General features: G+C 43.6%; 1 protein-coding gene across 2 annotated transcripts in view; it reads left to right on the forward strand.

Moving 5' to 3' along the window:
- The window catches only part of LOC137640031 (activating signal cointegrator 1 complex subunit 3-like), a 410,828-nt gene that overhangs the window by 342,144 nt on the left and 53,225 nt on the right, over positions 1–15,459 (forward strand). For both annotated transcript variants that reach the window (XM_068372399.1, XM_068372400.1), the window contains exons 33-37: positions 8,565–8,702; positions 9,177–9,297; positions 11,058–11,190; positions 11,616–11,733; positions 12,310–12,441. In XM_068372399.1, coding sequence (XP_068228500.1) covers positions 8,565–8,702; positions 9,177–9,297; positions 11,058–11,190; positions 11,616–11,733; positions 12,310–12,441 — 642 coding nt within the window. The remainder of the gene's footprint in view (positions 1–8,564; positions 8,703–9,176; positions 9,298–11,057; positions 11,191–11,615; positions 11,734–12,309; positions 12,442–15,459) is intronic.

A 15,459-nucleotide genomic window follows, 5' to 3' on the forward strand; every position in this document is an offset into this window, starting at 1 on the left:
AACAATAGAACGAACCGCTGAGCGGCAGGACGGTAACGAACGCTATGCGGAGCGGCAGCGGCGGCAGGTAGACGCAGCGCGCCAACGCAACGGCTCACGGCAGTCTACTCATGATGCTGCGGAGCTTCAGCGTCAGCGGCAGGCAGACGCTACGCGTCACTGCGACGGCTCACGTCAGTTAACTCATGACAGCACAGAGCGTCAGCCAGACACCACGCATCAGCGTCAGCCAGACGCCACGCATCAGGGTCAGCCAGACGCCACGCATCAGCGTCAGCCAGACGCCACGCGTCAGCGTCAGCCAGACGCCACGCGTCAGCGTCAGCCAGACGCCACGCGTCAGCGTCAGCCAGACGCCACGCGTCATCAGGACGGCTCATGTCAGTTAACCCATGACGCCGCGCGTCGGTCCACTCTTAACGGTGCACATCAGTCGACCTTGACCGCTCCACATCAGTGAGATGCCGTTTCCCAAACTGAACGTGATTATAAGCGTAAAGCTAGTGATCGCCAGATAGAGGGAGACGTTGAACATCGCAAACGCACCCATTTCAGCACTGACGCTTCGGTTCAGGTACGTTGCTTGTCCGAACAAGGCAAGGCTGCAACGGCTGAATTGTCAGAAGAAGATCCAGATGAGGTGTTTTGTCCGGACGAACCGCTGGAAGATATTCTTGAAGGAGAAGAGGAAAAACCACCTCAACATTCGGTGGACCTCAAAAAATTTATGCTGGTTTTCACGGAACTCTTTCCAGACCACTTTACTCCTGTTGCACCACGTTTTCCACCATCGGAATTTACCTTGGGGAAGGTAACAAAAGTGCCTTTGTTTACGAAGATGGTGCTCTCGCACTCTTCTAAAAGGGCTTTGAAATTGATGGGAACATGGATGGAGTCGAAGAAGACTCCTGGCAAAACGAGCTTCGCTTTTCCACCAGCAAGATTGGCATCCAAGTCCAGCGTTTGGTATGAGACAGGGGAAGTTTTGGGCTTGGGAGTTCCTGCCTCTGCTCAGGGAAATATTTCGAGCCTTGTAGATTCCTCTCGTCGACTGGCCTTGAGGAAAACTAAAGTGTGGTGGTCTATGACAGAATTCGATCATCTGTTAAAAGGCATGTTCAGGGCGTTTGAAGTTTTTAACTTTTTAGACTGGTCTTTGGGAGCCCTAGGAAGAAAGGTCTCAGAGATGAAAGGCGCGGATGCTAGCAACCTCATTCATTTGATGTCCTGTATGGACAAGGCAGTCAGGGATGGCTCAAACAAGTTGGCTGCTCTTTTCACAGCTGGAGTAATAAAGAAGAGGGCCACAATGTGTTCCTTCCTCTCTGTGGGAGTTCCCCCTTACCAGAGGTCGGAGTTGGTATTTGCTCCGTTGTCTTCTACTCTATTCCCACAAGAGTTGGTAGGGGAAGCTGCCGCTGCATTAACCCAAAAGGCTACTCATGACCTAGTGGCTAATACGGCCAGGCAAGTTCTGCCTTCTTCGTTTTCTTCCCATAAACCAAAAAAAGGCACTTCAGGGGTACGATCCTCCCAGCCCTTTCATGGTAAATCTACCGGAAGAGGTAACTTCGGGTCCAACGGGAAGAAACCTAAGAAGAGAGGAACTAAGCCCGGCCGAGGTAGAGTCTTGACTGCCCTATCCTACAGACAGCATTAGGGGCTTGGCTGAATTACTTCTGGAAGGCCTGGGAGAGGAATGGAGCGGATCCTTGGTCCATCCTAGTGTTGAAGGAGGGATACAAGATTCCATTTTTATCAAATCCTCCACTAGTCAAAGATCCTGTGGATCTTTCGCCCAGATACAGGGAGGGGCCAAAGAGGCTGGCATGCAGCTTCAAATGTCTCTGTTACTGGAGAAGCGAGCGATAGAGAGGGAACAGGATTTAACATCGCCAGGGTTTTACAACCGGCTATTCTTAGTACCCAAGAGTTCAGGAGGATGAAGACCAGTTCTGGACCTAAGTGTTCTCAACGGCTACGTCCAAAACTCGTTTACCATGGAAACACAGAATACGGTTTTGGTAGCAGTAAGGAATGGTGATTGGATGGTTTCATTAGGTCTCCAAGATGCTTACTTTCATATTCCGATACACCCCAGCTGCAGGCGTTATCTGAGGTTTATGTACGGAAACAAGGTCTTCCAGTTCAGAGCCTTATGTTTCGGTCTCAGCACAGCTCCTCTGGTCTTCACGAAAGTCATGCTGAATGTGGCAAGCATGCTGCATTCAAGGGGAATTAGGCCCTCCCTGTACCTGGACGATTGACTTATAAGAACCACCTCAGCCGATTGCTGTTTGAAGGACCTGCAAATGACATTGAAATTGACGAAGGAGTTAGGACTCCTAGTGAGTTCAAAGAAATCACAGCTGACTCCATCCCAGAAGATTCTTTATTTGGGGATGGAGATTCAGAGTCAGATTTTTCAGGCTTTTCCGTCGCCTGTAAGGATTCAAACAGCTCTCCTAAAACTTCAGGCCTTTATAAAAAAAGACGTCAGTTTAGTGACGGAATGGATGAGCCTTCTGGGGACACTCTCGTCATTGGAAAAGTTTGTGTCTCTGGGGAGGCTGCATTTACGTCCCCTTCAATTTCATTTCAATTGGCACTGGAAGAAAGGGGACAGTCTCGACAGGGAAAGCATTCCCATTACATACATACATACATATACCAAGGCACTTCCCCCAATTTCGGGGGGTAGCCGACATCAACAAATGAAACAAAAACAAAAAGGGAACCTCTACTCTCTACGTTCCCCCCAGCCTAACAAGGGACTCAACCGAGTTCAGCTGGTACTGCTAGGGTGCCACAGCTCACCCTCCCACATTATCCACCACAGATGAAGCTTCATAATGCTGAATCCCCTACTGCTGCTACCTCCGTGGTCATTTAAGGCATCGGAGGCAGCAGCAGGGCCTACCGGAACTGCGTCACAATCGCTCGCCATTCATTCCTATTTCTAGCACGCTCTCTTACACCTCTCACATCTATCCTCCTATCACCCAGAGCTTCCTTCACTTCATCCATCCACCCAAACCTTAGCCTTCCTCTTGTACTTCTCCCATCAACTCTTGCATTCATCACCTTCTTTAGCAGACAGCCATTTTCCATTCTCTCAACATGGCCAACCCACCTCAACACATTCATATCCACTCTAGCTGCTAACTCATTTTTTAACTCATTTCTTACACTTGTTCTCACTCTCACCACTTCGTTCCTAACCCTATCTACTCGAGATACACCAGCCATACTCCTTAGACACTTCATCTCAAACACATTCAATTTCTGTCTCCATCACTTTCATTCCCCACAACTCCGATCCATACATCACAGTTGGTACAATCACTTTCTCATATAGAACTCTCTTTACATTCATGCCCAACCCACTATTTTTTACTACTCCCTCAACTGCCCCCAACACTTTGCAACCTTCGTTCACTCTCTGACGTACATCTGCTTCCACTCCACCATTTGCTGCAACAACTGACCCCAAGTACTTAAACTGATCCACCTCCTCAAGTAACTCTCCATTCAACATGACATTCAACCTTGCACCACCTTCCCCTCTCGTACATCTCATAACCTTACTCTTACCCACATTAACTCTCAACTTCATTCTCTCACACACTTCCAAATTCTGTCACTAAACGGCCAAGCTTCTCTTCTGTGTCTGCAACCAGTACAGTATCATCCGCAAACAACAACTGATTTACCTCCCATTCGTGGTCATTCTCGTCTACCAGTTTTAATCCTCGTCCAAGCACTCGAGCATTCACCTCTCTCACCACTCCATCAACATACAAGTTAAACAACCACGGCGACATCACACATCCCTGTCTCAGCCCCACTCTCACCAGAAACCAATCACTCACTTCATTTCCTATCCTAACACTTGCTTTACTACCTTTGTAGAAAATTTTCACTGCTTGCAACAACCTTCCACCAACTCCATATAACCTCATCACATTCCACATTGCTTCCCTATCAACTCTATCATACACTTTCTCCAGATCCATAAACGCAACATACACCTCCTTACCTTTTGCTAAACATTTCTCGCATATCTGCCTAACTGTAAAAATCTGATTCATACAACCCCTACCTCTTTTAAAACCACCCTGTATTTCTAAGATTGCATTCTCTGTTTTATCCTTGATCCTATTAATCGTTACTCTACCATACACTTTTCCAACTATGCTTAACAAACTAATACCTCTTGAATTACAACACTCATGCACATCTCCCTTACCCTTATATAGTGGTACAATACATGCACAAACCCAATCTACTGGTACCATTGACAACACAAAACACATATTAAACAATATAACCAACCATTCAAGTACAGTCACACCCCCTTCCTTCAACATCTCAGCTCTCACACCATCCATACCAGATGCTTTTCCTACTCTCGTTTCATCTAGTGCTCTCCTCACTTCATCTATTGTAATCTCTCTCATTCTCATCTCCCATCACTGGCACCTCAACACCTGCAACAGCAATTATATCTGCCTCCCTATTATCCTCAACATTCAGTAAACTTTCAAAATATTCTGCCCATCTTTTCCTTGCCTCCTCTCCTTTTAACAACCTTCCATTTCCATCTTTCACTGTCTCTTCAATTCTTGAGCCAGCTTTCCTTACTCTCTTCACGTCTTTCCAAAACTACTTCTTATTCTCTTCATGTAAATGACCCAATCCCTGACTCCACCTCAGGTCAGTTGCCCTCTTTGCCTCACGTACCTTGCGCTTTACTTCCACATTTTTCTCTCTATATTTTTCATACTTCTCTATACTATTACTCTGCAGCCATTCTTCAAAAGCCCTCTTTTTCTCTTCCACTTTTACCTTCACTCCTTCATTCCACCATTCACTGCTCTTCCTCATGCTGCCTCCAACAACCTTCTTTCCACACACATCACTTGCAATCCCAATAAAATTTTCTTTTACTAACTTCCACTCCTCCTCTAAATTGCCAGTTTCTCTTACTTTCACTTCGTCATATATCATTTTCAACCTTTCCTGATATTTACTTTTTACCCCCGGTTTTATTTGCTCTTCAACCCTCACTAGTGTCTTTTACATCCACCTACTCTATTCCCCCACTCTTTTGCTACAACTAATTTTCTTTCCCCCCAAAAATGATCAGACATACCGTTAGCCATGCCCCTAAACATGTGCACTTCTTTCAATCTTCCAAACTTTCTTTTAGTTATCAACACATAATCCATTAATGCCCTTTCTACTATTCTTCCATTTGCCACTCTTACCCATGTATACTTATTTTTATCTTTCTTTATGAAAAAGCTATTACTTATCACCATCCCTTGCTCAACACACATATCTACCAGTCTCTCACCACTCTCATTTTCACCTGGTACGCCATAGTTCCCAATGACACCTTCTACCTCTCCAGCGCCCACTCTAGCATTTAAGTCACCCATGACAACTACATAATTCCTTCTACCCAGTTCTTCTACACACCTAGTTAGTTCATTCCAGAACTCATTCCGCTCTTCTTCACTTTTCTCACTACCTGGCCCATACGCACTGACAAACGCCCAACATTACGGATCCCACCTTCAGTGGTGGAACAATGAGCACCAACTACAGGAGGGCCTGTCGTTGGATCAAAAGAGCCCAGACCTCGTGTTGTTTTCCGACGCCTCAAACTCGGGGTGGGGAGCGACATTAGGGAAGAAAGAGATCTCAGGTCTGTGGACGATAGAGCAAAAAACTCTCCATATAAATCAAAAGGAGCTTTTGGCAGTACATTTGGCCCTCAAAGGCTTTGAGGAACGGATCCTGGGCAAGGTGGTACAGATCAATATGGACAGTACCACAGCTCTAGCCTATGTAACGAAGCAAGGCGGGACCCACCCGTGGTCTCTTTATGAGATAGCAAGGCCTCTTCTCGTATGGGTGGAGGAGAGGAAAGTGACATTATTGACTCATTATATTCAGGGGATCAAGAATGTGAGTGTGGACAGACTCAGCAGGAGAGATCAGGTTCTCCCCACAGAATGGATGTTACACCTGGAGGTCTACAAGAGTCTGTGGGGTCGTCCCCTCATAGATCTATTTGCAACCGCAAAGACGAAGAGACTGGAATTGTAATGTTCACCAGTGCTGGATGTCGAGGCCATGCACATAGACGCTTTCCTGATGGATTGGTCACACATGGAGGTGTATGCATTCCCACCGTTCAAGATTCTGTACAAGGTGATGTAGAAGTTCATGTCACACAAAGGAACCAGGATGACACTAGTGGCTCCGTTCTGGCCGTCAAGAAGCTGGTTTCCAGAGGTACTGGAATGGATGGTAGATGTCCCGAGAAGCCTTCCCTTAAGACCAGATCTTCTCAGACCTCACTTGGCAAGAAAGCACCTAAACCTCCGAGCTCTACATCTGACTACCTTCAGACTATCAAAAAACTCGCTAGATCTAGAGCATTTTCGAAGGAGGCAGCCAAGGCTATTGCGAGAGCAGGGAGGTCTTCTACCATCAAGGTGTATCAGTCCAAGTGGGAGTTATTCAGAGAATGGTGTAGAGCTAACTCGGTGTCTTCATCCAGTACCTCTATAACTTAGATCGTCGATTTCTTCCTAGATCTCAAAAATAAGCATAACTTCTCTTCCTCAACAATCAAAGGTTACAGAAATATGTTGGCGACAGTCTTTAGGCACAGAAATTTGGACCTTTCCAACAATAAGGACTTGCAGGATCTTCTTAAGTCTTTTGATAACTCAAAGAAAAGACAACCAGAATCGCCTGCCTGGAACTTGGACGTTGTTCTTAAATATCTTATGAGTGATAGATTTGAACCTTTGCACTTGGCCTCTTTTAAGGATCTAGCTTTGAAAACTCTGCTGCTGGTTAGTTTAGCCACTGCTAAGAGGGTCAATGAAGTTCACGCCTTAAGCAGGAACATTGGTATCCGAGATGGGAAAGCTATATGTTTTTTGCAGCTTGATTTTTTGGCCAAGAATGAACATCTTTCCCGTTCATGGCCTAAGTCTTTTGAGATACCTAATCTCTATGATGTTGTGGGAGAATAGTTGGAGAAAGTGCTCTGCCCTGTAAGAGTATTAAGGTTCTATTTTAACAGAATAAAGAGTTTGAGAGGCAACTCAGACGCTCTTTGGTGTACAGTAAGAAAACCTACAATCCCCATGTCAAAGAACGCCTTATCCTTTTTCGTAAGGCTCTTGATTAGAGAGGCTCACGCCCAGTGTGATGAGGCGGACCTGAAGCTCCTCAAGGTTAAGATGCATGAAGTCAGAGCGGTAGTGACTTCAGTGGCTTTTAAACAAAATCGTTCTCTGCGAAGTATAATGGATACAACTTTCTAGAGAATTAAGTCTGTATTCGCATCCCATTATTTAAAACATGTCCAAACTCTCTATGAGGACTGTTACATGTTGGAACCATTCGTGGCGGCGAATGCGTTAGTAGGTGAATGATCTACCACTATGTTCCTTTTTTCCTAGTACCCTTTTCTTTCTCTTGGAACTTGTAAAGTTTATGGTTGTATGTGGAGATTGGTCATCAGTCTTCCGCAATTTGTTGTTTGGTCAGGTGGTCAATTTGTTCCTTGAGTGCGCGCGGAACAAAGGTATTAGTTGAGGTCCTGTCATGTTATAGGTTATGGCACCGTTTGACAGCTCCTAGATATCATCAGCCCCCTGGGTGGACCGCTGGATCTCCTAAGGATAGCAGACAGAATGAGGCAGAGAATCATTGCAGTCAGCTTCCTTATCAGGTACGAACCTCTTAAGTTGTTTAATGTAACTCTTAAGTAAATTTCCAATTATGTTGCTGTCTCTGACCCACCACCAAGGGTGTCAATCAGCCATTCTTATATAACCAGCGGGTAAGTTTTATGTTTAAAAATGATATTTTCATAATAAAATAAATTTTTGAACATACTTACCTGCTGGTTATATAAGTTAAAAACCCACCCTCCTCCCCTCTAGAAACCATGGGGCATAGAAGATCTGAAGGGTTTGGCATAGTTCGGCATGTCTACTGCAAGGGCGCTAGTGTACACCTGGCATATCTGCGATAGCCGCGAGATTTTGAATTTCTGCTTGGCGTCTAGGGACTTTAGCCATTCTTATATAACCAGCGGGTAAGTAAGTTAAAAATTTATTTTATTATGAAAATATCATTTTTTAACTATATTTTGAGTTCTAAAGTAATTCTTAAACATTTAGAAACCCCAAAGTGTACTAGGATTCTGAATTCATTCCTGACAAAATAGTAATTTTTAACTCTGAGGATTCTAAATGTTCAATCATTATTTTAGAACTCATAATACAAAGTTAAGAATGACTATTTTATCATTAATATATTCAAAATCCTAGTACTCTTTGGGATTTCTAAAAGATTAAGCATTACTTTAAAACTCAAAATACAAAGTGTACTATGATTTTGAATTCATTGATGACAGGATTGACATTTTTAAAGTGTATTTCATTATTTTAATGATTTAAGTAGTAGCCAGTTCTAATATTTTTTGTAAAGATGGAATAGTATTCAAAGTTTTAATATTTCCCCCACAGATGGAGCAGATTCTAACCAACATTCGTGACGACAACTTACGACTGTGCATGTCATTTGGAATTGGATTCCATTATGACAGCTTGGTGGAGAAGGATCGTAAAATTGTTGAAGAGCTATTTGTCAATCAGAAAATTCAGGTAATTTCAAAAATATTTTATTGGTCTATTTAGAAGGAGAATATCTGGGAGAAATTTTTATTTTTTTTTTAAATGATAATCTTCCTGTGGAGTCTAATTACCCCCCAAAAAAATCATTATTAAACCTAATTTCTGAAAAAGATTATTTTTGAGCTTAATTACTTTTTAAAAATTAGGCTAATTATTAAAAATACTTTATGACCCTAATTACTTGAATTATTTCATTTTCATGCTAATTACTATATAGATTACCAGCTCAATTATTCAAAATACATTATTTAGGCTAATTGTTAAAAAAAAAGTCTTAATATCTTAGCCTAATTACTAAAACATCATGAACATCAGGGAAGGTCATAGAAATAGATATATTTAGCTTTGGTAAAAGTAATGTTTATTTTCAGTTTAATCTTTTGTCCAATATAATTCTATTAGAAACGGATTTTTTGTGTTGTTGAATTTTTTATTTTATTCCAGATACTCATTACTACCGCAACACTTGCTTGGGGTGTCAATTTCCCAGCGCACTTGGTAGTAGTGAAGGGTACAGAGTACTACGATGGAAAGACCAAGAGATACGTCGATTTCCCTATAACTGGTAAGAATTACAACGTTCAGATATCTCTAAATTCATCATCTTTGCCTTTAGCTTTCCCCATTTGTATATGTGGTTGCTGTTTCTAGTCAGACTTCTCTATCCTCCTCTGTCTTTGTACATCTTGTTCTCTTCGACTTTTTTCCTTCATATCATTCAATAATTTATCTCTCCACCTGAACTTTGGCCTTTCCCTCCTCTATCTGCCGTCCACTTCCATGTACATAACCTTTTAAATAAGTGTTCATTTTCTCTTCTTCATAATGATAGGGTTTAAAACATCTTGATAGAAGTACATTTTGAATGTTGGATGTGAATAAAAGGAAGATAGATAGAAAGTGTTTGTTAGAAACTGGTAAAAGGATGAGAAATGTGCAGATGGTAAAAAGCTTGTTGTAGAAAGAAAATATCAGGAGTTTGGGGCATTTTTAGCGGAGGCAAAATTTTTGTACAATAGATTGGTTCAAAAGAGGAAAATAGGGGAAAAGTCTTTGATACATAGTTTGGAAATAACATCCTTAAATCAAAGGAGTGCAAGAAAATTTTAAACATAAAAGAGGAATAGTGCTGCATTGAATTATATTTTTGTTGAGTTTATGGTCAAATTGTTCATATTGGTTTTTCGTAGAATGCTTTGGATCTTTATTAAAATTTTCTTTCTTGCAGAATAAGATGACAATTCTAATATGAATGATGAAGTCATTGTTTTTATGGAATTTCTCTTGTGCACAATAACATGACTGTTCCAGTAATAATGAGTAGATAAAGTCCAATTATTTCGTAAATACCAATGATACTGTTTCTTTCCTAAGTAAGATAACTGAAAACACTTCACTTAGCAAGGTTTTTGGGTTTATATGACAAACTCGTAACTATTTCCAAGACCTTTGTTAGATAAAATACATAATTTAGTAATAAGATTTTTTGTTTGTATTAGATGTAGTTACTGTCAAGAAGTAGGGAATTGAGATGCGATGGAAATACAGTCATCTCCGCGCTCCAACCGATTTAACAGCCTAAGCCCCAGGTTCAATCGTGGGTATCAAGTCCAAAAGACACAGGTGCGTTTTCCCTTTTCCCCTTGTCTTCTTTTTCCTTTTTCTTTCCCCGGAGATTTGATCAGTACAGCCTGCACAAGACATGACTACACAGCTTCGTCATTGAACACAACAGCAAGGAATTCTTGAGGGAGAGTACTTAGACACTAAGATGAGCTCTGTGTAGTTTTGCCTACTTTCCAGTTTTCCGACCTTCTTCGGAACCTAGCCCCCTATCTAGGTTCACGGCCACGCTGCTTAGTTGGGTCTAGGTCAGGTAAGCACTCCCACCTCCTAAAGTGTAAGTCTCCTAAGAAAGTAGTTCGAGGTAAGTCCCTGTGTTGGAACAAGTCACAAATTTTTAGTAATTTGTATTTTTCCTAACATACTTACCGAGAACTACTTTAGGGTTATGGCCCTCCCTTCCTTCCCCGAGTGCCTCACAGATCCTTAGGCATTTTTGGCTTTTAAAGAACTTACTGAGGGTCGAGACCCAAGCTAACATGTGGCCTGCCTTGGGATTAGCCTCAGGGCATGTATCCTTCCGTCTAGGTTGATCCTCACAGAAAACGGAAGTAGGGTAAACTACACAAAACTCTGGTCGGTTGAGAGGAGATTCCAGGTAACTCCTAAGAAAGTAGTTCTCGGTAAGTATGTTAGGAAAAATACAAATTACCAAAAACTTGTGATTTTTACGGAAACTTCTTTATCATATATATTTTGCAGATGTCTTGCAGATGATGGGACGAGCTGGTCGCCCGCAGTATGATGACGAAGGTGTTGCTGTAATACTTGTTCATGACCAGAAGGAGCATTTTTATATGAAAATTTTAAATGAACCTTTCCCTGTTGAATCCAGGTAAGTCAGTCAATTTTTCATCAAATTTGGAGTTATTGGTTATATTTTTATGATGGTGGGCTGTGGTCCCCTTTTTTTGTTTCATTTGTTTGATGTCGGCTACCTTCCCTAATTGGGGGAAGTGCCTTGGTATATGTATGTATGTACCTTGAAATTTTTGAAAATCCACTATTTTAACCATCATCATCATCTCCTCTAATGCCTATTGACACAAAGGGCCTTGGTTAGATTTCGCCAGTCGTCTCTATCTTAAGCATTAATTGAATACTTATCCATTCATCATCTCCTACTTCGTGCTTCATAGTCCTTACCCATGTAGGCCTAAGCCTTCCAACTCTTCTAGTGCCTTGTGGCGCTCAGTTGGAAGTTAGGTAAACTAATCTCTTTTTTTTTTTCTTATATTTAATTACCATGAATTATTTCAGTTTGATGAATGTGTTACCAGATCATTTAAATGCTGAAATTGTTGCTGGCACCATTGTCTCCAAACAAGGTGCTCTAGACTACCTTACATGGACATACTTTTTCAGGCGACTACTACATGTAAGTCTCTAGTGAGGTGTTTTATGAAAAGTAACCCTCATATGTTAACTATTATATTTCAATTAATTTTGCCAATATTTTTAAATGTATGTTATAGTAGCTTTAATTATTTAACAAACGAAAAAACACAAAAACAGCTTACCTCTTCAACACAGTAACCTCCTTGTGGGTTTACCGATGTTTTATGAATAGTAACCCTCATATGTTAACTATTATATTTCAATTAATTTTGCCAATATTTTTACATGTATTATTAGTTTTAGTAGCTTTAATTATTCAATAAAAAAAAATTACACAAACGCCTTGCCTCTTTAACGCAGTAACCTAAGTCTCCCAATGGGTTTTCCCAATTTAGTCAACTCCTCTGATGTTTTGATTGACTTCTGTGTTTGAACTGTTTTCGTTTTCTCTTAATTTTTTCCCGTCATGATAATAGAAAAGATCATTTGACCTTGTTCTTTATTATATGTATTTTCTCTCTAAATTGAGGCCAGCTCTGTACAAGTCAAATGGTCTGGGTAATCTCCATCCCTTTAATGATAGTAATATTTACTTCACATTGCTATTCTATTTCAGAATCCATCTTACTACAATCTTAACCTGGAAGAAGGCGTAGAAACAAAATCAACTGTCAACGAATATCTCTCGGCAACAATTGACAGAGCGCTGTTTTCTTTAGAAGCGGCCTACTGCATAGAAATCGGTGACGTAAGTACACATTCTGTGCTTTTATGTATACCGACATTGTATGGATGTCTGGTTACTGGAATGAGTTTTAAAAGAATAGGATTATTTCCCAATTCTCTACTGAAGGTCAACTTAGAAACTTAATAGGTTCCAATAAACTATTTTAGTTGAATTTTGTTAAATTTTGTCCTATGATAGGCTTAACCTGAATCCCATACCTATGATTTCCAGCTACAAAAGTCAACAAATAGTCAGTTGTACCCGTACTGAAATACAAACCACGCTATTTAATATGGGGTAATTACTTTCGGCGTAGCTGAAATGACGAGCCATCAGAATTTCAACGAGGGTTTACTACCCCACCGCTAGTTAGCGGGGGGTAGGGAGGATAGCTTGCTACCCCGCCCCTCACATACACCTGTGCTGAGCTCTCTTTGCTCTCGGCTCGGGTGCTAGACGGACGTGTCCGCTGTCACCCTCTCCTTCTCTGACAGCCATTACTAATTTTTTTTTTGCTTTTTCTGTGACAGAGTGTTTGTGAAGTTGGCCTCTGTGATGCGTACGTGTCCCGGTTTACCTGACCGCCCTTGTGGTATTTATATGTTTGCGGTCGAAACAGACCCACACACCTATTGTCCTTACTGTAGGGGCCAACGGTGTGATAAGAGTAACGTATGTGGTGAGTGTAGGGAGTGGTCTACCTCCCAGTGGGAGAGGTTTTCCCGGCGCCGAAAGAAGAAGTCCAGGCGGGATATTTCTCCTTCAAAGATTTCTTTGAAAAGAGAAAATCCCAAGGGCTCTTCTTCCATGCCCCAAACCTCCTCCGAAGCTCCCACTCGATCAGTTTTTTCCGAGAAGCTGTCTAGTGGTAGCATAGGCCACAGTTTTGTTGACCGATCTCGGGGTTTGGGAGAGGGAGTTGCCTCCCATAGCAAGGCAACTCCTCCTCCTCCCCCGGGGGAGGATTTATTTTCAAATGTCAGTGTAACTAATAATGAGTTGTTGCAGCTTTGGGCTTCCTTGGGGCTTGAGGGTTCGCCCTCCAAGGAAGCCTTGTTTGACATGATCAAATTGGGAGCAGCTGTCAAACAATCGCCGACTTTAGCAGAGGTTGATCCTCTGTTTATCGTCGACGTTGTTGTGGCAGCGGCTTCTGATGAGTTGTATCAAACCTCTGCTCCTGATGTTGCTGATGTAGCTGAAGGCTTAGTTCCCCCCTCCGAACATCCTTCGAGGGAAGAACTAAGTCCAACGGTCTCTTCTGCCGGTGATTTTCCCCCTCGGGGGAGTTCACTAACAGAGACTTTCTTTGGAGGACTGCTGGTCAGCCTGCTGACCCCACAGCCCCCACGGCTTCCTGCACATTCCGATGGCTCCTACGCACGCCCCTACGCGCCATCACTCGCCCGCTCGCGCCCTTGCAATCAGCCTCGCGCGCGCACATCAGCAGTCTCCCTCGCGCGCCAGCTGTTTCCTGCGCGCGACCCCGGGTATTCCCCAACGCGCGACTGCCAGCGCTCTACCCAGCGCGATCGTCAATACCCTCCCACGAGCGAGGCTGCAGGACAACGCGTGGTAAGGTCACCATCGCCGCATTCCCCCCCACCCGCAAGCACAGAACAGCGCGCTCGCCGGTAGGGGGGAAGGTTCCAGAAAGGTCCAGGGACATTTCTTTGTCTTCTTTTTCTTTGCAGGCATACCCCCCTAGGGAAACTCCTCCACTGTCCCTCCAGAGGGAGTGTCTGACAGCGCAGCCATCAGCCAGCAGCCCTGGTTTGGGGCACTAATCAGAGCGGTCACGAAGGCTTTCAAGCCTGTTCTCTCTGAATTGGGCCACAAATCCTTGGCTGTGTCTACTCCCCTGAAGAGAAAAAGAGGAGTTTCGGACGCGGTGACTTCTCCGAGGACTAAGCTGTCTCCTCGTAAGCCTTCGAGGCAGGCCCCCTCCCCCCCCAGACTTTTTCTCCCTCCCCTTTGGACAAGGATTACCCGTCCTCAGGGGAGTCACGTGAGGCGAGACGTTCCCCCATCGAACCAATGAGGGAAACCCCACCTCGCGCTGAAAAGTCTTCTAGGGTAGGGGTGGAGAAGAGCCTACCTCCGTCATTGTTGGAATCCTGCATCCCTCCCAGGAGGGAGTCGAAGGACTCCAAGACAGTACCGAAGTCCTCGTCAAGACTTAGACTGGAGCCAGCCAGTCACTCGGAGAACGTCCGCGAGTCTCCCCAAGAAGAGCCTTTGGGGACAGGAGACTTTGCTGCTAGTCCTTCCGGAGGAGAGCTGCAGGAGTCAGAACATGGATTCTGGCAGGTTCTGACCCTTATGAGGACTCTCTCAATGGGTTTGCTGACCCAGAGATTTCTCCTCAAGAGGACAAAGACACAGTCTTGGACCGAGTATTTGGGCCTCAAAAACCCTCTAAGGCCAGTGCAGCTTTGCCCTGGTCTTAGGGGGTTAAGAGTACCAGGGACAAGATCATGGTCTAGCTCTCTGAGCTAACCTCCTCCAGTCGATCCAGTGCCGGCAACAAGTTTCTCCCACCTCCTCGTGTATAGCAGAGGAGATACTACGAAATCTTAGAGGATCCTTGTTTAGCTTTTCCCCTTCACCATTCTTTGGAAGAGCTTACTAGGGGAGTCCCTCTTGAGAGAGACTCCAACCGGAAGGTCTCTTTCTCGGCGACTGAGATCCTTAACCAGGAGAAGGTTGTGAAGTGTGCCATGCAGGCCACTTCGTTAGGGACCGTAGGTATCCTGATACGTTCGGAGGATTTATCCAAAGAGCGTACCAGAAAAGGTATGGAGACCTTTTTACTCTCAGGCACTCGCACGATCGAGTTTCTGGCCCACCAAGTCTCGAACTTGTGGGCAAACATCATCCTGAAACGTCGGGATGCGGTGTCTGAGAGGTTCCACCAGAAAGTCCCTAGCACCGAGATAAGCAGGCTCAGACATTCTTCCGTGATGGGAACGAACCTGCTTGAGCCTAAGGACGTGGAGCATGGCGCTGAGAGGTGCAGGAAGTCTCACCAGGACTCCC

This window comes from Palaemon carinicauda, chromosome 4, assembly GCF_036898095.1.
Source record: "Palaemon carinicauda isolate YSFRI2023 chromosome 4, ASM3689809v2, whole genome shotgun sequence".
Taxonomy (NCBI): Eukaryota; Metazoa; Arthropoda; class Malacostraca; order Decapoda; family Palaemonidae; genus Palaemon; species Palaemon carinicauda.